The 22,669-nt window shown below is 35.7% G+C and overlaps 2 protein-coding genes across 4 annotated transcripts; both read right to left on the reverse strand.

Annotated features, from left to right (window-relative positions):
* Positions 1–1,841: 1,841 nt before the first annotated feature.
* LOC141843000 (TNF receptor-associated factor homolog 1a-like) lies at positions 1,842–17,133 on the reverse strand. 3 transcript variants are annotated; one of them, XM_074731013.1, is made up of 13 exons: positions 17,000–17,133; positions 16,243–16,492; positions 14,090–14,201; positions 12,273–12,361; positions 12,105–12,173; positions 11,895–12,024; positions 10,384–10,542; positions 9,887–10,250; positions 6,976–7,088; positions 6,548–6,698; positions 4,775–5,208; positions 4,509–4,701; positions 1,842–3,355 (listed from the first exon to the last, which is right to left on the reverse strand). In XM_074731013.1, the coding sequence occupies exons 2-13, from the start codon at positions 16,427–16,429 to the stop codon at positions 2,054–2,056; spliced, it is 3,303 nt and encodes a 1,100-aa protein (XP_074587114.1). In that variant the 5' UTR covers positions 16,430–16,492; positions 17,000–17,133; the 3' UTR covers positions 1,842–2,053. The 3 variants fall into 3 exon arrangements, with proteins under 3 accessions (XP_074587114.1, XP_074587115.1, XP_074587113.1); XM_074731014.1 differs by having other exon boundaries at positions 6,548–6,695; positions 16,243–16,496; XM_074731012.1 differs by having other exon boundaries at positions 16,243–16,496.
* A 2,547-nt stretch (positions 17,134–19,680) lies between these two features.
* On the reverse strand, positions 19,681–21,196 carry LOC141842718 (BEL1-like homeodomain protein 11). Its single transcript, XM_074730744.1, has 4 exons — positions 20,594–21,196; positions 20,042–20,421; positions 19,898–19,958; positions 19,681–19,788 (listed from the first exon to the last, which is right to left on the reverse strand). The coding sequence occupies exons 1-4, from the start codon at positions 21,194–21,196 to the stop codon at positions 19,681–19,683; spliced, it is 1,152 nt and encodes a 383-aa protein (XP_074586845.1).
* Between the last annotated feature and the right edge of the window lie 1,473 nt (positions 21,197–22,669).

A 22,669-nucleotide genomic window follows, 5' to 3' on the forward strand; every position in this document is an offset into this window, starting at 1 on the left:
TATTTTTTTTAGGAAGGTTTAATAAGAAATGGAAAATAAAATCACCATTGATTGAACCATTAACCAGAATAACTTGAGAGAAGGTTGAATATTCGATTAAAACTGAATTGAACCGAATTAATCGAAAATTGAATAAATCAATTTTTTTAACCAACCGAATCGACTAAATTTTTTAATAAAAATTGAATAAATCGAACCGATATTTTATCGATTAATTCGATTTTCGACCGAATTAACTGAATTTTTTAAATATTATAAAAATTTTACTAATTAATTAGAGATTTATAAATTTATTTATTTAAAATTTATAAATTATTTTTTTAATTTTATTAATTTAATTTATTCGATTTAACCGAATAAAAAATTTTAAAATTGAAATTGAACCGAATTAATCGATTTTTAAAAAAAAAATAATCAAAATTTTGAAATAACCAAATTAAATTTTTTAATTCGATCGGTTCAATTGATTTATTCAGTTTAATCGAATTTTTACTCATCCTATATATATATATTGCTTTATAAAATCAATTTAATAAGTAAAATTAAAAATAATACTTATTAATCAACTGAGCAGTCTGAGTTAAAACTGACTTTTGTAGGTGGTACTGCTGCTGCTGGTGGAGGTGGCAAATTCATAGTGGTTATCTCTATACGGGTGCAGGCTAGTGACCACTTCTGGATTAAGGCAACCAAAGGTCAAGCCAGATTGACTTGGCATATGTTCATTCCTTGAAGGAGTCTGAGGAAGGGTAGATGCAGATGATGCAAACTCTGAAGGAGACTGAGAGCATGCAACACTTTGGGATGAGGAAGCATTTGCCAGTTTGCCAATTATGGCATTTTTGTACGACTGGGGAACATTAATTGGGGCAGATGCAGGCGAAGCAGTGCCCAATCGACCAGCTGAGCTGACAGAGCGTGAAAGTAAAGGTACGGCTTGGAGTGTGGTGGTGATTGAAGCAGTTGGCCTCAAAGCTGGGATCAGTGGAGCACTGGATGACCTTGACGTAGCATTGCCTTGAAGAGAGCTACTAATTCTTCCTGATACATTATTTTTCTGAGCTTCGGAGTGGATGCTAGAGGTAGTTGTTGACCTTGATGTGATAGGTATTGCGTTATCAGCTTGGGTAATATTTGAAGAAAGCTTTTTATTGGAACCGAATTAATCAAAAATTGAATAAATTAATTTTTTAACCAACTGAATCGCTGAATTTCTTAATAAAAATTAAACAAATTTAACCGATATTTTATCGATTAATTTGAATTTCGATCAAATTAATTGAATTAACTGAATTTTTTAAATATTATAAAAATTTTACTAATTAATTAGATATTTATAAATTTATTTATTTAAATTTATAAATTATTTTTCTAATTTGATTAATTCAATTTATTCCGTTTAATCAAATAAAAAATTTCAAAATTAAAATTAAACCAAATTAACTGTTTTTTTAAATAATTAAAATTTTAAAATAACCAAATCAAATTTTTTAATTCGATCGATTTAACTAAATTTTTATTCACCCCCACATCTAATTGATACTGCTTTATAAAATCAATTTAATAAATAAAATTTAAAATAATACTTATTAATCAACTGAGCGTATTTGATTGTGCGGCAGGTAGCTTCCCATCCAACACTAGAATACCGATGAAGGAGCTAGCAAATGCTTTTGCTTGTTCAGATAGAAATAATATGCTTGCTGACAGCAAACAACATCTACCTGAAAAATTTTAAAATTGATGTTGGGCAGGCCAAATGAACCAAACATCAAATTGGTCGATGGATAGACCAAATTTAACATCATCAATCTAATCATTTACTTCAATCAACCAAAGAAAAAGAGTGAAATGGATGCTTCCACTTATACTAAATGGATGATTACGGCGCCAGACAGAAAGCAGAATTCCTTGACCAAAATGTTTTCTTTTCTGTAGGATGTTAAAAGGGGGAAGAAGGGGATCAAAGAAGTATAATTTACTGACAGCTCAGGAGAATAAAATACCTCAATTACAATCATTATTGTGACCAATGATTAAGTTGTCGCTCTTCTCATGGCCCATTAGGACGGTACAAGAATCCGTTACCCCCTCTTGCCATGTAGTATGGAAGTTGATGTACATATTCATTAGCATCTCCATTAGTCAAGTTGAACATCAAGGGATCAGTATTTCTGTATGGCAATTGCTCCTGCATCGATCTGTCAAACATGCTATTCGTGTAGGATGAATGATCCGTCTGGCGGAAATGCTCATCTCTGATCCTATGGAGAAGCTTACTGGAAGCACCATCATAGCCCCTTTGAAACCCCTCACCATAGTGATTCTCAGATTGACCAAATTGGCTTGAGCTAACTAATAGCCTAGTCTCACCATTTGAATAGTTAACTGGAAGCGAGTAGTGCCGACTGAAAATGTGGCTGGAACTCATATTTGTCTGTCCAATGTTTTCATCCTCATTGAGCAAGTCATTTATGATGTCGAGGTGGGGGAACTCCTCTACCACCGTGTCTTGTGGTTGTGGACAAACCCTGGACCCAATTGCATCTGGATATTGCATGTTAGGATTCCCATAGAGGTTAAGCTTCTCCATGTTACCCACAAGTGAGCCAAAACTCTGACTGTTGTAGGTGGTACTGCTACTGCTGGTGGAGGTGGCAAATTCATAGTGGTTATCTCTATACGGGTGCAGGCTAGTGACCACTTCTGGATTAAGGCAACCAAAGGTCAAGCCAGATTGACTTGGCATATGTTCATTCCTTGAAGAAGTCTGAGGAAGGGTAGATGCAGATGATGCAAACTCTGAAGAAGACTGAGAGCATGCAACACTTTGGGATGAGGAAGCATTTGCTAGTTTGCCAATTATGGCATTTTTGTATGACTGGGGAACATTACTTGAGGCAGATGCAGGTGAAGCAGTGCCCAATCGACCAGCTGAGCTGACAGAGCGTGAAAGTAAAGGTACGGCTTGGAGTGTGGTAGTGATTGAAGCAGTTGGCCTCAAAGCTGGGATAAGTGGAGCACTGGATGGCCTTGACGTAGCATTGCCTTGAAGAGAGCTATTATTTCTTCCTGATACATTATTTTTCTGAGCTTCAGAGTGGATGCTAGAGGTAGTTGTTGACCTTGATGTGATAGGTATTGCGTTATCAGCTTGGGCAATATTTGAAGAAAGCTTTTTATTAGAAGCAGGCTTTATTGCCGCAGCAACAGTGACAGTGGCAGTGGTTGCTAATGACTGTTTTCGCTGCAGAATGGCCGGTGTTTTTCTGATGAGACTAGGTGAAGAGGGTATCCTGTCTGCATCAGCCGGATCCTTGGAAGTTGATCTTTTTTGTAGAATAGCAACATCCTCCTGTGATAAAAAAGTTAAAAAACTAATTAGAATGAAGAGTAACTACAGATGGCATGATTCCACTATAAAATTAAAATGGCATAAGATCCTCAAGTTCATGATCAAAGGTTTGCCATCTAGATACGGTAGGAGAAAACAAGGGCGGGATGTAAGTGTAAAGAGGAGTTATGCAAATATTATCATGTAGAAGCAATATAAGAGGACAGAACTGATTGACAGAAGCAAAGCATTAGATGCATATTTAAGAGAATAAAAAATGGATTCAGTTAAAAGCTTCTCTATGACTGATCAAAGAATGAAAGAGAACAAGCTCACAGAATAATGTATCCAGTTAAATAGCTTCTCTAAGGCTGGTCAAAACATTAGATGTGTATTTGAGAGAACAAAAAATGTATCCAGTTAAATAGCTTCTCTGAGACTGTCAAAAAGGAAATGAAAGCGATCGAACTCCTAGAGTAATATTCACATGGGAAAAAAATATGGAATAACAAACTTAAAAGTTTGAAACTTAAACATGAGTGCTAGTATTCAGATGCTTCATGGAAAGTGGAAACATAATTGAGGCACTAGGCTACTAAAGCAAAATACAGTACTGAACATCATTTTCTTTTCTTCATCTTGAGATAATAAGCAACAATAGAACCAGGAAAGTGTTTCTGAATTGGCAAGGATTGGTCCTGCAATATGCTTCTTCAAAATTATTGATTATCTAAAATTACTAAGTACCTAACAAGATTCGCAACAGACTACATGATGCAGATTAGGGAATAAATTTGAATTTTAACTTTCAAATTCAATTTCAGTTGGTCAGTAATAATTTGAATTGTTTGATAATTAGTCCTTCTCAATAGTCTGTTAATGGAAATCATTGTATTTCCTGAATTGCTTATTTGTTTCATATTTTCGTAGTCAAGTCTATAAAAGAATTGCAATTCTCATGTAAAACTCCATTTTTTAGTCGATGAGATTTCCATGTTTAAATTCTCTGTGTGACATTAATGTTCTGTTGTGCTACATCTATTGGTATCAGAGTGTTCGTGTTGCATCACTATAATGGCCTAATAACCCTACTCTTTGTGGGGCAGCATTTTGTTAAATGCTTTCATACAACCCCTAAATAAAAGTAAAACATTGACTAAAGAATAAAGTGCACCTTTTCAGCCATATTTTTCTCAGGTCGCTGTTCTTCACTCATGGAGGATACAGTGGAATCTGGTTCTGTTTCTGAAGCCTTCTTGTCATTGATGTCATGAGAGCTACCATCACTAATATTTTTAGCTCGTTGATTATCCACGCCATTAGTCGAATCTATACATTCTTTTTCAATATCTCGTTTATTTTTTCTTCTACAAAACAACTTAACAGATTAAAAACTTCAGCTGTCGAAACAATCACAACAAATGCTTGTAACTAAATTACCTGCTGCGAGAGTACTGTATTTTTTTGTTATTTGGTAATGTGCTACCATTATATGATACACTGTCTAGAGCTGAGAGGACTGACTCAGTTGACGGTGTCAAAGAGCTATCAGCTATAAGAGACTGGCTCGTCTTGTCAATTTGGCCATTTTGATGAATTTCTGAAGCGTCAGTATCTGATATAGAAGGACAAAAACCTGTCTCGTCTATGTCAGGTTGAAGGACCTCGACAACATCGTCTGCGGCATCATCCACATCTGATGAAGCTTCAAGGGTAAAAATCTTTTGGCCAGCCAATTCTAGTTGCTCAGAAGGGAAGCTATCAAGAATCCTATCTTCAGATTGACATTCAAGCTGGAATTTTTCCTTCACGGGATTACAATCCTCATCTTTCCCTCGGTCTTTACCTTTGCGGCCATTGCGCTTCTGTTTAGCCTGTAAAAGTACAAGGAAAACAACAATATTAATCATACTAAAAGTTCATGCATTTCAATTATTGAGATATGAGCTAATAATGATTGGGCATCAAAAGGGATACTGGAGCACAAGTACAATAAAAGGAAAAATGATAAACTTCTAGAGTTTGCAAAGAAAGCCATTAAGAGTACGAATGAAACCAAGGAATAAAATTTCTTTCCGGAAGCTTTGTCAAAATATAGGAGAAAAAGCCATCAAAGATAGTGTAGCTCTGTATGCACATCTTTGTCAAGCTTCCAAACAATGTTCACACACATAACAAATGGACACCTGTTCACCCTTTGTGTACTTCCCAAGATTTGTTTCGCTTGAATACTAAAAATTAGAGAAAAAAATTATGCTCCGGGATTTCCAGTAAAAGATATTTTTTTATTTTTTCTAAAAAACCAAAAAAAAAACACTTAAAACCAACCTGCCATGACTTTTCAAAATATTTTCTCAAAGTAAGCATGCTTATTATCATTTATTCATGCCAAACAAAAAAATGAGAAGTTTCTGAATTAAAGTCTTCAATTCAGGCTAATGCATGTATTTCATTTCCTAGGTACGCTAATTTTGTGATTGTCTGGAGCAATCTGTGATCGAATTGAATATGACATTGACACTTTGGGGGCTAAATTGAGGGTTTCCTAAAGTATGTATTGGGTCAAATTTTAAGAGAAATTTCAAGGTTGAAGTATTTTACATGGAAAAGGATTTCCTCTATTAATCCTTTTCGCATCCTTTCTCAAGGTCCTTAAATGTTATTCAGGCAAACAGTTGCCTAACCTGATAGGGATTCAATGATCCTGCATCTAAAACCCCTCATCAAATCACTGCTTAAGAGACCTTGATGATATGATACAAATTTATTAACTCATATCATGTTCGCAAGGAACAAAAAACCACACAGGAATCTCAATTAATACAATATGAACTTATAAACTCCATATCATGTTTGCAAAGATCAAAAGACCCCACAGGATTAAAAGGGTCCAGAAGATGGAACCTATGTACTGCAAAATGCTGCACAAACTAGAAATTTTTGCACAGAGTAACACATCATTGATATTTGAAAAGTGATAAGGAGATTTGAACCTCCCATGTGGCCACCATTTATTTACATCTTCGCTAAACAAAATCCATTGAGGTATGCATATGACATGCATGATTCATATGGAGCCTACGCATAAGAAGTCAGAAGTATTCACATGCACTCCAGCTTAAGCAACACACAAGTTGTGAGCATTTAAGTAGTGAAGAATTACCAAAATTATACTGAACACTTTTATATAGATAAGACTATGAAATGACGAACCTGCTTTTTCTTTGAACGTCTTTCCCTTTCACTAGAACCACGCTTTAATTTGATCTCATTTTGAGCTTGACAAGCTACTTCCTCCTCGCGAATAAGTTCCTCTTGCCTCTTTAGAGCAACAACCTCCTGATAGGAAACTTCAATTCTACTGCTGCCAGCATCATGTACAAGACAAAGTTATTAATACAGTTACCTAGAAAGAATTTATTATTCAGAAATTGCATTAGAAGCTATTAAGATCATGGGAAATTAAGCATGCCAAAACACAACTCAAATAGCTTGTTAAAGTTATCTGGTGAAGCCATGCATGTCCATTTGGATAGATTCTTAGCATAAAGAAGGTTAATATGCTAACGTTTTCAAAAAACAAATTGTAACTTTGAAAATTCGAAAACATGTCATAAATAACGTTGCAGCTTAATCGTTACCTGAACATCTGAACCAGCACAAACATTTCTATAGTTCTGCGACCCAGCTCCAAAAGTCGTCGCTCATCTCGCTCAACAGATTCCTTAATAAATTCATCTCCAGCACTTCCATCCTACAGATACAATTTGTTTGAGATATATTCTACACTGAGGTGTTAACGATGTACCATAACTTCCAGAGTAGATTGGTTTCCTTTCAAATTAAATCAAGTAAAGACTGCCAGGAAAGGGGGCCAAATCTTCATATACCTAGAGGTAATAGAATGAATGGATACATGATCCTAATACCCTATATACTGAAGGAATTAGAGATGAGAAAGATAATTGCCAATTTAAATGAAGTACCCACAGAGAGAGGAAATAGATCAAGAAACCTAAAAGAGGGGAAAAAGCTAATGTTGCAGCTTTTGAGATATATAGTGCAAACACTAAGGGAAATTGGTAGTTAAATTATTGTTAATTGTCTGCTTGATCAATTAGAAAATATGATCTCAATACTCCATTGACGATATATAACAAGCCTCGGCAAATTAATCATGTTTTTAAAACAGCCACATAGTGGGAGCACAGCCAGTAAATGCTACAAACCTTCATTGAGAAGCGCTCTCAAATCTTCCATGCAAACCTACACTAATGATACTGTTATAGTGTCAATCTGACTACCAATCTATATTTTATAAAAATTAAAATTGAAACTCTAGGCCTTAACCAAATGACTGCAGAGAGCAAAATCCATATTAAACCATTGATGACTACAGCCCAAATTATGGTGCTGAGTATTTGGCAACTTTCATGCCACACAAAGGTGAAATTACAGATACCTAAACGTAACAAATGACAAGATGTTTCTCAAAAGAAGGCAGTACCGAACGGCCGATATGAGTAGCAATTAGTGTCTCATGTTTGGAAATTTTGGAATTACAATGGTCAGGCACATAATCAATTCAGTTCTTAATTCACTTCTTCATTAAAAGCATAGCATTGATTAATTTTAACTTAATCTCTCTGAACATACATTTTTTAGTCATTAAAAAAATTATAATCGCAGTTAATATAAAGAAGAATTGTGAGCTTCCCTCATGGTTTGTTATCCTCAACAAAAGTCTAGGATGAGCGACAAGTTTCGCTGAGGAAAAGAATAACCGGTGTGAATATATAGTTGGATATCAAAACATCTAAAAAGCATTGATCAGGTAGGAATTGCAAATGACACAAAGTCTACTAAGCAAATTAAATCACAAAATACCCACCCACTGCCCCACTTTCATCAATATAAACAAGGCATTATGTACAAATCATTTCTACAAAAAAAAAGTGTAAAACAGGGTAAAAATATGGACATAAAATATTTGGTTGTAAATCTTCTTTTTAAATTAGAAAGCATAAAAATGATGAATCAACTAAATGGATATAAGCAAAAACAAAAATTATGGAGAAAGAAAAGAGAAAATGTAACTCCGGGGAAACCACCATATGGAGAAGCCTTCGACTACAAGAATCAATGTGAAACTGCAGAATAGATATGCGTGGATATGCTCTTATACTATAGATTACATTAAACAAAAAGACCGAGTACAGTAGGTAGGCAAGATGACAACCTGAGCTCTGATATCATAGAAGTAGACATTAGGAGGGGTTGCCCCAGAGAATTTCATACATGGCAAGATGCTCAGATAAACTACGTCCATACACTCTCATTTAGTGACCATTATTGCTTGAGCTAAAAGCTTACGGTTATGCATTACAGATATTTCAATCCTTAGCATTAACTTTACAAATGTTCTTAATACCTGTTTGACGAATCAAGAGTTGGAAGCTTAAACTATAGGTCTCCAACAAGAGAGGAGAGTGTGAAAACGGAGAAACTGTAATATTGACTGAAATCCTTGTAAATACAGATGAAACTCATTTATATGCATTTATTATAACCAATATCTTTTAGAGTAGAGCAAAGTAGATTAAATGTACTTAAACAGAAAAAGGAAATAAAAATATGATCTTTAAGATCCATAATAGCATTAATAAGCAGCAATAAAGAAAATTATCACTGGACCAAATCCATTTTGATTTTTCCCAATATCTCAAGAGAATGAGCAGAATTACAACAAAAAATCTCAATAGCCTTGCCAAAATCAGCAAAATCTAAGCTTTTCAATTGCCTAGGCCAATGAGTTTGATGTGCAGGATCATTTGAGATTAAGGGTGGTAAAGGATGACACAATCATTAACTAGTTAGTATCACACTAAATTATTATGAAAAATCTAATAATGTATTTAATTATTATGATAAGTGTAGTTTCATACAATTAGGTTTACTAATTCAATTATAACAAAGAATTAGGTTTTCAGAAGTTTTAGTATCTCATACACTGAACAATTTCATTATATTATATTTTACTAACTCAATATAATGAAGAATCAGGTTTTTCATTCATAGGTTTTGAGAAGTTTTGTTATCTCATACATTAAACAATTTCATTGTATTATATTTTACTTTTTTTAGTTTCTACTACTGTCAATACTAACACGGCAAACTATGCTATACACCGATTCAACACTCATGAATTAAGGTTAATTTCTAGCAGTACTAGGAAGATACAAATATCAGATAGCATATTATAGCAGGGTAGTAGTCTATATGGTCAACTAATAAAACAAAAATAGAGCAATGAACCGAATAGAAGATTTGCACAATATTTTTATATATAATGGAAATCATGCAGAACTAAATACCAGAAAGTTTTACAGGCCACACATGCATGTGCCAAAGATGAATAGCAAAGAGACTTATATGTCAGCTATTTCATAGAAAAATGGTTTAGCAGATCTAGCAAAATGCACAAGTCAAGCAGAAAAATACTTCACCTAGAACAGCATATATGAAAGATTTTCAGCTTCTACTTTTGCCTACCTTTGTTCGGTTCTGTGAATACTTGTCGTCTTTTGAAGGCAAAGGCTGCTGAGATAAGGAGTCCGATACCACTCTTTCTATCAAAATTATTATATCATCAGCCAATACAAAGAAATCTTGATCAATATGGACCATAGGAGCTGGTAATTCTGCTGATTCTCCTAATTTAGCTGTCCCTTTCATGTTCTTGCTCTGGTATTCAAGAGATTTAAGCCCACTGTACAAAGAATCCATAACTAAAGTTGATGTAACTTCTTTCTCTATGAAAAAATGTTTGACCACTACTTTCAGTATAGCATCTGTTTTATCTCTGGACATGCGCCGCCTAGCATTTGCATCAATTCCTAACCAAAAGGCACAAAAACTGCAAAGCCCAATCGATACACAATCATGAGCTTGAGCCAGGTACACTAAAAAAAAGTGAAATTACTTCCAAGTAGGACAAACCACATCAGCATTCAATTTATGATAAACTTGAAAGGCAGAGTGGTTCCTACCTGTGCCACCTCAGTATGTCCTCAATAAATTTTCTCAACTTGGCTATCCTCTCTTCTAGAAAACGCCGGAAAATCTGCTCTACACTGGATGCATATACTCGAACAAGTTCTCTCCGGTATTGAATATCAAGGCATCTGAAAGGACGATTTGTTTTCTCCCTAGAGAATAAAATATGAACAAGAAGAAAACACAATGAAATCATTAATGGATCCTCACATTAATGCAGATAAAGTGCAAGAAAGTATATATTTCAAACCACCATTAGAACATTACTATATGATCTACACTAAACCATGAAGACTGCAATTTGTTCTCTGTAAAAGAACGAGCATCTTATAGAAGATATTCAGTGAGACTATTCACCAATTGACAACATAAAAGAAAACATAAAAATATATACCTCAGTGAGGGATAGATTATGATACATCATTCTCAAAATATCTGTATTAATAAATCTTGTATATCAAGTGGATTTCTGGCATGAGATTTCAGTGAGGGATAGACCATGATATGCCATTGACAAATTGTTTGTATTAATAAATCTTGTATATCAAGTGGATTTCAGGCACAAGACTATCGACAACAGAGGATATGCAGCTGCATGAAGAGAAAAATTTTGCACTGCAATCCCATGTGACAATGACACACTCATTGTCGTTGCAGTCCAGTGTTTGTATTAGAACTATTATTATTGTGACAAATTTATAATTTTGACAATTCTTCTTATAAAAAATTATTTGTAGACTGATTTATCAGGTGACAGTTGTCCAGTGCTACTTACAATTACATATCGTATAATACATGCATTAGGCAGCCTCTGATGGCTTCAAATCATAATAATTTCACTTCTTGATAAGTCTGCATTCTACAAAGAAAATCATAATTTCTTTTCAATTTCCTTTCCACCAAAAGGAATTATTATAACAGCCAGCATTTCCAAAGCATACCATCATTAGCATTAACATACTTCAAAAGAATGTTAATCAGCTCTAATTTTCCTAGTTATCTAAACTATTTCAGAAACACAAATGAACTTTGGTCCATCAACTCCACCGATCCATCTTAAACTCCCATATCAACTTTCTACAAACGCCACAACATAGTCCATCCAGATTAACTTTATTCAAATCTCCAGTGTAAAATTACACCAGCAAATGAAGTAAACGAGCTGATTCCATTCTCATCGCAAGTTCAAATGACAGACTAGAAAAGCAGAAAACAAAATAAGGGGGAAAAGGAAATAAAACGTATCAGCTTGCATGGAACTAACAGATTCAGATTTTTTAAAAATGGTTAGATAAAGAAGCAAAGCCTTTCACAATGGTCAACAAATATGAAAGAGGGAACTGACTTGATGTTATACCGATAGCCAACTCTGACTCAAAGTCTCTTTACAAAACAATAGTATGTCAAAGTAAAGGTAGAATCATAGATTATTCAAATTAACATGTCTAGATATTCAAGCTAATTCTACATTGATAATAAGAAACAAAAAAAAACATAAATCCACCTGATAACCTGAACTTGCGCTTTGATAATAAGAGTGTCTGAAAAAATGAAACCATCATATATTTTTGACAGTTCCATGAATTTTTTCCATCCCCAATCATGTTCCTTCTTCCAGAACCTGTGTAGTGTGTCTGCAAATTTTCATTAAGGCATAAGGTCTAATGCAGCTGTGGAAAATAAGTTTATCATAACATATATTATCTTGACTGACCAGAGTACTTTGATTTCTTTGGATCTTTATTCACTACAGCTATCGTGAATTGTGCAAAATGACTCCACCCTGCAAAAATCATGAAGTACAAAAACACAAGTTTTGCTACTGAAACTTATAACAAATGTTGTATGATAGTTAAGACAGGAACAAGCATATGCTGCTAACCTGGCATAAGTTGTTCATGATTAGCAACACAAAGAAACAAAGAAAGATGATTGCAGACATCACATCCTTGTGGATAGATCAGTATGTACCTGTAGAATTAACATATATTTCAAGCATGCATGTCAGTAGATTAGTGGTACACGTCAGCAACCATGTAGATGAAATATTACTACAAGATACAATTCACCTCTTAATATCGATACAAATAGGGGTGAGCAACCGAACCGACCGATTCTTACAATAAAATCGAACAAACTGAACCGATAAAAAGTAGATTAACTCAGTCGGTAACCAAATTAACCATTTTTTAATAAAAACTTAATCGGATTGATTAAAAAATCTTTTTTTTTAATCTTAATATTTTTTATTATTTAATAAAAAATTCAGTTTAATCGGTTTAACTGGTTTTCAAAATTCAAAACCGAAACTGAACCGATTTAACAAATATTTTTTTAAAAAAATGAATTTCCAAATAAATTGAACTGAATTTCTGAATTAGTTTGGTTCAGTTGGTTATTTCGGTTAAACCGAAATTTTGCTAACCCCTAGCTGCAAAGAAAGTCAATTGGTCTCATACACCAAAAAGCAAGCCAATTTCCTACATGCTTTGATTCATTAACATAGTAAAGTGAGAGCTAGGTTTGTAGTGCTCCCGCCAACATGGTTTCAATCTTTTTATGTTTTAAGCAGTATGGGCAAAACATAGCATTTCACAAGTAGAATGGAATGGGAAAGGAACAGACACATATACTGGATGGATCTTCATGGCAGACGACACTAGCAGTTTTATTTTCTTCTTTCTCTCTCTCTTTCTTCTTGCTTTTTCTTCTTGTCCTTGCACCTTTTCTCTTCCTCGTCTTCCTCTTTCTAAACCACCACCACAATTAATTTGTCTCAACCATTGATGACAACTAGAAGAAGACAATTCCAATCAAAAAGATTGAAATTGGTACCTTAAACCTTGTTGGACAGCACAAAATGCATGACGAGAGATTAATGGCAACACCCTTGCCCATACAAGCAAAGATGTTTGTTCCATGAACTTATTCACCTACGAGGTTGGAAACTTAAGGAATATGCTAGATCGTTGACATAATCTACTGATTTACAAAGTAGTAACCTTCTCATTTTAAATTCTTCTAGGTCAGACAAACCAGCATCTCAAAAAAATATAGGATGTTGAAAACCAGTTGCCTATCACTTTTGCACATATTAATTCGATATACATTCCACTTAACCTGAAGAAGGAACCAAGAACATAGTAGAAGAAGACTAGGGTAATAAAAGAGTCAGTTACGGTATGCAAGGATTGAAATCTCGAGCTGTATCATTCGATACCAACGAAAATTTCATTCCGCCAACAGGCCGAGACCGACATAGGCATTCCAGCCGGGATACCATCCGGAGGCGTCGTGCAAGCTCAACGACGCCTCCAGAGGCATCGCCCGAGCCCTGCAATGCCACCAAGGTTGCGGGTGACCAATCAGCTTTTTTTCTTCTTAACTTAGGTTTTAATAAGGATTTAATAATCAACTCCTAGCTATAATTAGGGATAATTTAAATAGGCTTAATTAAATCCTCATAAAATTATCCTATTATTTTTATAAAAAATATTTTATTTTTTATTTTTAAATATTTAGATTAAATTATTTTATTTTAGTTAATATATTTTATATTTTAAAAATATCGAAATTATACTGGCACAGTACGATACGGTACCAAAACTATATTGTTCTAGTCCAAGATCGAAACTTCGACACAGCTCAATATTTTAAACCTTGATGATATGACATAAAATTATTAAATAGAACCCATACCATTTGTAACCACCAACTTCAAATGCATTACTACGCAATTCCTTTTTGTTGATTGTTGAAAACTTTTCAATCTTCCACGTGAATCTTCCATAAAGATCCAAAGGCTTTGGTCCTGAAAGAGAAATTGCATCATACATAGACCACGAAAACATGGCAGAAAACAAATGTAAAATGGCAACAAAATCTAAAATGAAATGTTTTACCACCCTGACTACAGATTCCAGGGCAGTTAGTAGTGTTCTAGTCAAAGCCAATTTCTGCAATGACTGATGCATCTTATTGTATCATAGGAAATTGTAAAAATCAACTGCATAAAAAACATGAAATGTATTAAAAGCAAGAAAGCTATTCAAGAAGGTAAACAAGACCAAAACTTCAATGTGTTAATCTCAGATTATCAAAAGCTAATGTCATAGATTTCCAATAGGCTACTTCTACCAATCAAAACCAAGGTACTTGGGTCATAATGCACACTTACAAATATTCATGAGCTTTTAAACTGATGTTGCCTTATCATATATCTCATAAAATTGCATGACCCAATGAATATGTGAGTGGGAAGAGAGAATATGAACTAGAAAATTTTGTTTTATTGACCTCTTCTTTCATAGTTTATTAGTAACTTGTCATAAGATTGGCAAAGTAGAGTTGGTTTATCAAGGTGCACTAATTTTATTTGCATCACGCTCCCTCGACCAAGAACTTGACCTGTCTACACTAATAAACATGATGAAGCTTCTGAGAACTTTAATAAGTGTGAAATGGTCAGGTGAGCTAAGTGCTTGACTGCTCAGCATTTACTATTGAACTTCAAAGAAATTGTCAGGTATCAATTTGCAAAGTGTTCTTAATCTAGATGTCAACTAAATGTAAGAGCACTTCCTCCAATATTGTTGTGGTCTTTTGTAGAGAAGCAGTAATGTCTGGTGTCAACTGCATTCATAATTTGCAGAGGGCATAATAGAGGGAATTGTGGGCATCAAGATTGGAGATAAACATGTGGGGAAATTAAGAATTTAGATGGGAGCTTGAATATCCTTATGTGAGAATTTTCTATATTGAAAATTTGCAGAAATATTTAATATGATTAGAAAACCAACTTAATCGACTCTTTCTTAGGTTCGACCTCATAATTGTACACAACTTAATCAACTCTGAGGCAAAAGTGCACACTTGATTGTACACAACTTGATCATATGTGTGATCAGTTGACTATTATAGTGGATGGAAGGGTGATGATGGTAGATGCCAATGAAGGAGGGCAACAAGTGAATATTTCATGTGTCTCTAATAACAGACAATGCTAACACGGTTCCACAGCAAGAAGTTGCAGCTACCAAGAGGCCAAAGGCGCTGCTGCAAGGATTCTTCAGAGTGAGAATGATCATGGGCTACTTCGATGCAGGCAGTCGCTCTAGCAGGCTATTAAAGTTGGACTAGGGAATACCCACAAGTGGGAGGGCAAAGAATGAAGTCAAACTGGAGACTGGTTAGGGTGGCTGTGAAGGCGTAGTGTACATAGTGATGCAAAGATGGATGTGGTTTACTCAACAGTTGAGAAATGGGTTAGTAGCAAAGTCACAAGATAGGATTTAAGGAGGGAAAGAAGTTGGATTCTGATACCACTTGGCATAGCACAAGATATGTTTGAGTGCCTCGATCAGCAATCTTGCAAAGTTCTATGCCTCAATCAGCAATCTCAAGGAACAAGAGATGATATGAACTAGAAAATTTGTATTTGATTGAATGAATAGAAATATAAGATGATAACTTCCTAGTTCCAGTAAAACTCGAACAAAATAGACTAGGCGACACGAAAATAGTATAACTAAAATAAAATAAACTAAATAATCTTAAACCGAGACAACACAAAAATTTAGATCTCTCGACCATCATATGTTATTGGTTGATCTGTTTAATTTGCCAAAATAACAAGGCAAAATAGCATCTGCATTGCAACATAAACTATCCGAGTCATGATTCAAGTTCATTGTTGAATAAGTTTATTTTTCAAAAAGATGAGAGATACACATGACATATTTTTCAAAAAGTTTCACTCAAAGACCAAAAAAATTGCAAAAATGAACAGTGCAATGAAATCCAACTAGAAAAAAAAATGCTTCAAAGAGAAATCAAGTTGAAAGGTAGCACACCACAGTCGTCGTCGTCATCAATGTCCCAATAAGGGAGCGAAGTGGAAGTTGCTCCATTCTCAACCTGCTCTGAAGATCGCCAATCAACAATTGAGTCACCAGAAATGGAATGCTGCTCACTGGGCATCCCCTCTGTAGCTGCAAACCTGAGGCTCACTCCATAGTCCTCAGTTATAATTCCATCCATTGCAGCAGAAATCAGATTGTTTCTAACCTAAACTCTGAGCAGTCCTCTTCTTCCCCTACAAACCTACCTAAAATTGAGATTCAGTACATGCAGAAAAAAAGGAATTAAAGGCCACTACAATCCTTTTCACCCAGTGACTCATTAACAAACGTCCCATGCGCAAATAAACGGAACCCAGAATACAGCCCACTATCCAGCCAATATTATCAACAAAACAGAAAATATCGACGTGAAATGAAATAAAAGAGCAGACGATAGTAGGTCCTTTATCCTAATACCGAACATATAAGAAAGGCACCAACATCAATTCAAGCAGCAAGTTTCTCGAAATCTTACTCCTTTTGGAACAAGTACCAGCCCAAAATCAAATCTCGACAAAAAAGTAGTCAAAGATAACGCCTCACCGTGCCGGCGGACAAATAACCAAAGAGTAAAATACGCAAAGAATCTAGCAAAAGGCAGCACTCGATTCGAATAACCGGCCTTTGACAGGCACATCCAGACCCAATCGGCACCTAAGGAAATCCAATCCACGACCAGCCCTCGAGGAAACGGATCTAAATCGAGTACCTTGCTAGGCTACGGCGAAAGGAAGCCAGAGGAGGGAAGGGAAGGAAAGGCCTTCTCCCGACTGGTCTCGAGGACGATCGAGAGGATCCGGCGACGGCGAGGGCGATGACAGGGTTTCCGAAGTCAGAAGCGACGCAAAGAGAGGAGCCGGCAGAATTTCATGTAATCGGTAAAGAGAGAATTATATAGATATCGAAACCGAGGGTTTTCTCCTTTTCCAATCATACAGAAACTGAAAGGGACCCACGGTACTTTTATTTATTTATTTATTTTATTTTATTTTATTTGGTAATTGGTACATGAATATTTCTAGGGAAAAAAAAAGATCCGAATAATTTTCTTTTGCTAATTGGAATCGATATAATTGTTTTTATTTTAAATAAAAATATTTTTTTATTTCAAAATTCTTCCTACTAGCTGCACAGTCATATAATAACTAATTTAATATTTATTATTAAAATTAATAAATAAATTATGAAATATAGAGTCAAGACAATAATAATAATTTTTTATTGATTTATGGATACATTAATAATTCTATAAGTTATATAAATTAAAATATATAATAATAAAAATGATGAATATTTCTGTTGATTAAATATTAAAAAAGGGTGCTACGAGCTATCGTCGATAAATTAAGTCTTAAAAAATACATAAAATATGATATTCGATTAAATATTATTGCTTGGCACATTAAAACTCCAATCGTACTAAGTATAATCAAATTAAGTCTTTAAAAAATACATAAAATATGATATTCCATTAAATATTATTGCTTGGCACAATAAAACTCCAATCGTACTAAGTATAATCAACAATTTACACAAGCAACTTTGTCTTAGATTTTGATGTAACATGCAAAATCTTTAAATGAAGTTGATAAAAAAGATAATTACCTCGCTTAAAGCTAAAAATTCTCACAAAAAAATTAAATTAAAAATTACATTATTTTAAAATAATTAATTACATAAAAATAAATATTTAAAATAAATTAAATCTAATAATGAATTATAATTATTCTTTATTTATTCCTAACATTAATCTATTTTTTAATCATTTCCTTCAAAATTATTTTATTTTTTGAGTTAAACATAGGACACGGTCTTATATTTATTTATTTTTTTGTTAAGGTAATTTTTTTATTAAAAAGAGGAAGTGTCGAAGTGAGCCAAAGTAATATATAATTTAGTTTTACACCTAACCCAAAGGAGAAAACTATACTCTACTCTTCAGTTACTATAATAATACTTATAAAGATCATGAGATCCTCGATTAACTTAACATGCCTTTAAGTGAGATTAACTCTTCCTCTAAAAATTTATACTCTTTAATCTCACATTTCAATATGAGATTTCTTAAAATATGTATTGTTAGGGGTTGATATACGTAAGTCAAGAAAGTCAAGACTTGACTTGGTCCAAATAGAGACAACATGTTAAATCTTGTGAGAACCTAACACCCGACTCAATGGATAAGTCAGCTCGAAACTCAACGTCTGACTCCGAATCCTGAATCCAAATCGTCTGACTATATCTCCTCTCGGTCGTATCAAACAACATTTCAACCCCAAATCTCATCTCGGACAGTCTTGACCCGAGTTCTCTTTGCCGCCCACTCTCCACCTATTCAGTGCTCAATTTACCTTGCTCTTTTCACTCTCTCATTCAGCTTGTAAGGCTGCTAGAAATACATGTGCACTGACATGCTATTATAGGGTAGCTCACTTACCTTATTTAATGTAGCATGATGAGTTGCAATCTGATGTCGTATCAGACGTGAGACGTGGATGATAAAACCCTTCATTACAGTAGTGCGATAGAATATTCTCCTTCCCTATGATGGAAAATCTATTCTGATAGGATCTCCACTGATGGGGCATCTCCTTTGATAGGATCTCCTTTGATCGGATATTTTCCTTAACTAAGACATAACATCTTTCTAATAATTCTATATAACGACCTCGCATCTCGCAAGTGCAGATACGCACAGAGGACCGAAAACATTCTTACTTTTTCATTTTCTACGACTCTCCCTATTCGATTATGGCCTAACTTGAACGTCGAAGCGGCTGAGCTAAGACACCTCTGATTTTCATTCTCACTCTCTTTCTTTTTCTTTGCAGCTCGACGCGTGGCGATACGCCAAGGCTCTGGTGGCCTCCCTCTCTCAGGATACTACTTTGATCCGTCAGTCATACATATAAGTGTGGCGTCCGAAGACGAGGCGATTTCAAACAAGAACATGCATGAATAATAAGAATTTTTTTAGTTAAATATCTGGGTATTTTGAATTTGATTGAGCCCCTTCTAAACTCCAATGCACTAAAAGAAAAAGCCATGAAGAAGAAAACTGAATTTCTTTTTAAAGATTATTGAATGGATGACTCACAGAGATCTGCAACTTAGTTTCTCATCGCTTAACCCAAGGAAAAAAAATGTGTATCCAGAATCCCAAAAGAAAGTTTAAACTGTGCAATTTTTCTTCAATGATCAACAGTCGAATCAAGCCATATATGGATCGACACAAACACTGATCTCCTCACGAAAAAAAAGAGAGAAAAGAGTATGAACAAGCAGCATTAAAAGAGACCATGAACAAACTTGAGATGGATAGGTAAAAAACTTCATCAGCATTTTCTAGGAATCCTCCAACCTTGCTTCTCATCATGTTTTTTCATTGCTCTACGATGTGCTTAAGTTTCCAGAGTCCTCTGCAAACTCCTCCTTGTACATCTCCTCTATCATTGGTTTCCATATCCGCACCCGAGCATTTATGAACCAGTTCGAGATCTGAATCAATACAAGCACAATGAAGTCCCACGTCTAGACTCGAAGAAACAAAATCAATATTGAAACAATTGAGTAGATTGTGTAAAGTGGCTAGATTGTAGGGCTTTACTTGGTTTTTAGTTAAGCCTGTCTTTGCAGCCAGAATGAGTTTCTCTTTGTCATCAGGGTAGCTGCAATAGAAAACAGACTGTTATTCAGTTTCATGTTTGTGAAGAAGGAAGGAAGGATGATAACAGCACAAGATCGAACTCACGGGTGAAGAAAGTTTTCGAATAACCAAGTTCGAAGGACTGCGACTGAGTCCTCAGGGAGCCCCCTCAAAGGCCTCCAAACTTGTTGGGTTTGAATGATACCCAGTTTCTGAAGAGCTTCTCTCTTCTGTCTAAAGCTTTCATCGGCCAGTGTGTGCTTGAAAGGCTGCATTTGTGCTTCCCTTGGTCGATCATGTTCTTGGAGAACTCCTGAAGCATGAATCTGAGTGATGATTGTGTCTCTGAGGTTAGCGAAATGCCGGGACATAGCTTGGATTGTGAGAGCCGTATATGATGCAGCAGCTCCACTGCCTGCAAACATCTCAAAGCATGATATCACTTGCTCCATCCTGTGGAAGTACTGCTGGTATCTGCCTTCGAGCTGAAATCAAACAGGCATACATTAATTGCACACTTATTTGTTATTTTCTCAGCATTACTTAGTCAAGATTCTTTCGTCCTTTCAACTGCCTGAGTTTTGGCTGCATTATCTAATCGTGTTGAATATGTCAAAGAAAATGAGCGAACAGTGGGGGAGAAATTAATTTCTGTACCTCATCCAACAAAGCAACAAGCTTGAGCACTCTAACATCAGTATCAGGATTGTCGGCAGATGAACAGCAGAGACCCCCATTCCTATTCGCCATTCCAAATGACTTAACTTTCCTTAATTCTTCATCGGAGCTTGGATCAAGAGCGCTCCTCAGAGATACAACCTCAGTAAGCAGTTCTTGAGCAGGGTTCAAAAACTTAGAACGGTGAAGCAAAGAGGTCATCGATGCCAGATTCCTGTAAGCGGAGCTGCCACCGGTTTCTCCTTTGGAGAAAATGTAGTCGACTGTTGGCGGCCTATGTGATCTTGCGCGATCGAACTCTTTCAGATCCTCCCTCATGGCTTCATATGTGGTGCATGATTCGTGATTTTTTACTTGTTCATATCTGTAAGCGCCAAAAGTGTTGGATGGGAGGTGAGAGCCAAGAGTCAGTGAGAGTCCTCGGCTTCTCCTACATGCGAGGCCATGCAAGTCATTCTCTTCGTCGTCTTGACAATTCATCAAATGTCTCTTCTCCATCACACAATCCTCCTCTGCTTGAAGATCGTCTGGATCAATCGACCTGAGAAAGTGTGCTTCGGACGACAGCAGCTGGCTTTGCATTATTTTAAGCTGAAGGAAGTGTTCCTGGGTTCTTGTATCCAATTAAGAAGCACCGGAACTGCTAGAAAACATCATGAAGATTGAGACAAAATTGCTAGAAAACAATATAAAGTAAACCGTGCAAAAGAAAAATAAGAGATTCAGGTACTACTTTTTCACTCCCAATGTTGAAGGCAGTGAAGCTGTCGAAGAACTACAGGATGAACAGGGAGAAGCAACACAACAAGCTAAAAATCTAACCCATCCATGTTTCTCAATCCAACAGTGATGCCCATAGACGCAGGCAAGCAAACTGAAACTCTTCAGAGAGAGAAAGCCGAAGAATGTAAAACTCCCATGTCCAGCAGCTAAATGGCGACTCCAGTAGCTCAAAACATTGGAAAACATGTGCATCAGAAACCATGCCTCCCTCTCTCAAAAATATAAAAGAAGGAAGGAGATGCAAGTGAGGGTGACCGAGTAAAAAAGCAGTATGCGTCCTGGAACAATGGTCCCCTTCCATGGCAGCAGACAGACGAAGCAAATAAGTCCAAGCGGGGGCATTGGAGTCCCAGCCTTAGTACCCTACTGTGTAATGCATGTGAACACCCCCACATATTTCTCAGTCTCGTTGGAAGTTGTGCGAGCTCACGGTAATGCCTTTTGTGGCAGCGACTGAGCTACACGCTTGAGGCATTCAGAATTTTCTCAGACCCACTCTGGCGTTTCAATGGCACAGGCAAGGTGAAAAGGATGTCGAGCCAAGCCTGGAAATCGCAAGTGAGATTGTGATGTGAGTTCCAGTTTGCTTTGGCACATGAACTCGACGAGTGATTTCACTCAATGCCACTGGCATCGACTTTCCTCTCTCAATTAATGTCTGCAACCTTTTCTTAGCAAAGGGTCTCCTCATCATCCTCCTCCTCTTCCTCCATTGAAGGATACACAATAAATGTACTGAAGACATGAGGGAGGAATTCAAGCAGTGGTTGAGTCCATGGTCTGTGGACACCCCCTGCTTTTGACAGGAGAGCAACAACAAATGGCTCATCTTTTTAAGCTTGTAGTCAGGAATTAAATACAAAGGAGGAAGTAAAGTTTCTTCTTTGATTCTTTACAGGTATAAATACATTGATGGTTGTATACTGAACCTAGCTCTTTTTTCATTATTATCGTCATCATTATGCTACTATCGTTCTGCTTTTTCATTAATTTAGCAATTTAATCATCTCGCCGCATGCAGAGATCATCAAGTGGCAGGGCGAATGTGAACTTCAAGGTGTGCAGATTATCGATACTTACAACAGATCGATTAGGCAACCTTTTTGTTTGGAAACAGATTATTTCTTGTTTTGGTTTCATAATTTATGTGGCGGAATCCTATTATTTTTATGTGATATTTGTAGTTAGAGATCAACATGATATGTAAAGATTAAGAGTCAAAGTGAAGGTCAGGGTTTAGATTGACTTGGCAAGATGAGTCAACATGAATTC

The sequence above is a fragment of the Curcuma longa genome, chromosome 12 (genome assembly GCF_044706935.1).
Source record: "Curcuma longa cultivar G26 ecotype Majalengka, Jawa Barat chromosome 12, ITB_CL_G26_1.1, whole genome shotgun sequence".
NCBI lineage: Eukaryota > Viridiplantae > Streptophyta > Magnoliopsida > Zingiberales > Zingiberaceae > Curcuma > Curcuma longa.

Excerpts from the sequence above, each read along its gene's own strand:
- LOC141842718 (XM_074730744.1), bottom strand. The coding sequence starts at position 21,196 with ATGCAAAGCCAGCTGCTGTCGTCCGAAGCACACTTTCTCAGGTCGATT. Across the intron at positions 19,959-20,041 it reads TTCGAAAACTTTCTTCACCC|CTACCCTGATGACAAAGAGA; the intron begins GTGAGTTCGATC and ends TTTCTATTGCAG. Across the intron at positions 19,789-19,897 it reads CAGGCTTAACTAAAAACCAA|ATCTCGAACTGGTTCATAAA; the intron begins GTAAAGCCCTAC and ends GTATTGATTCAG.
- LOC141843000 (XM_074731013.1), bottom strand. The coding sequence starts at position 16,429 with ATGGATGGAATTATAACTGAGGACTATGGAGTGAGCCTCAGGTTTGCA. Across the intron at positions 12,174-12,272 it reads TCATGAACAACTTATGCCAG|GGTGGAGTCATTTTGCACAA; the intron begins GTTAGCAGCATA and ends TGATTTTTGCAG. Across the intron at positions 6,699-6,975 it reads GTGCTGGTTCAGATGTTCAG|CAGTAGAATTGAAGTTTCCT; the intron begins GTAACGATTAAG and ends TGATGCTGGCAG.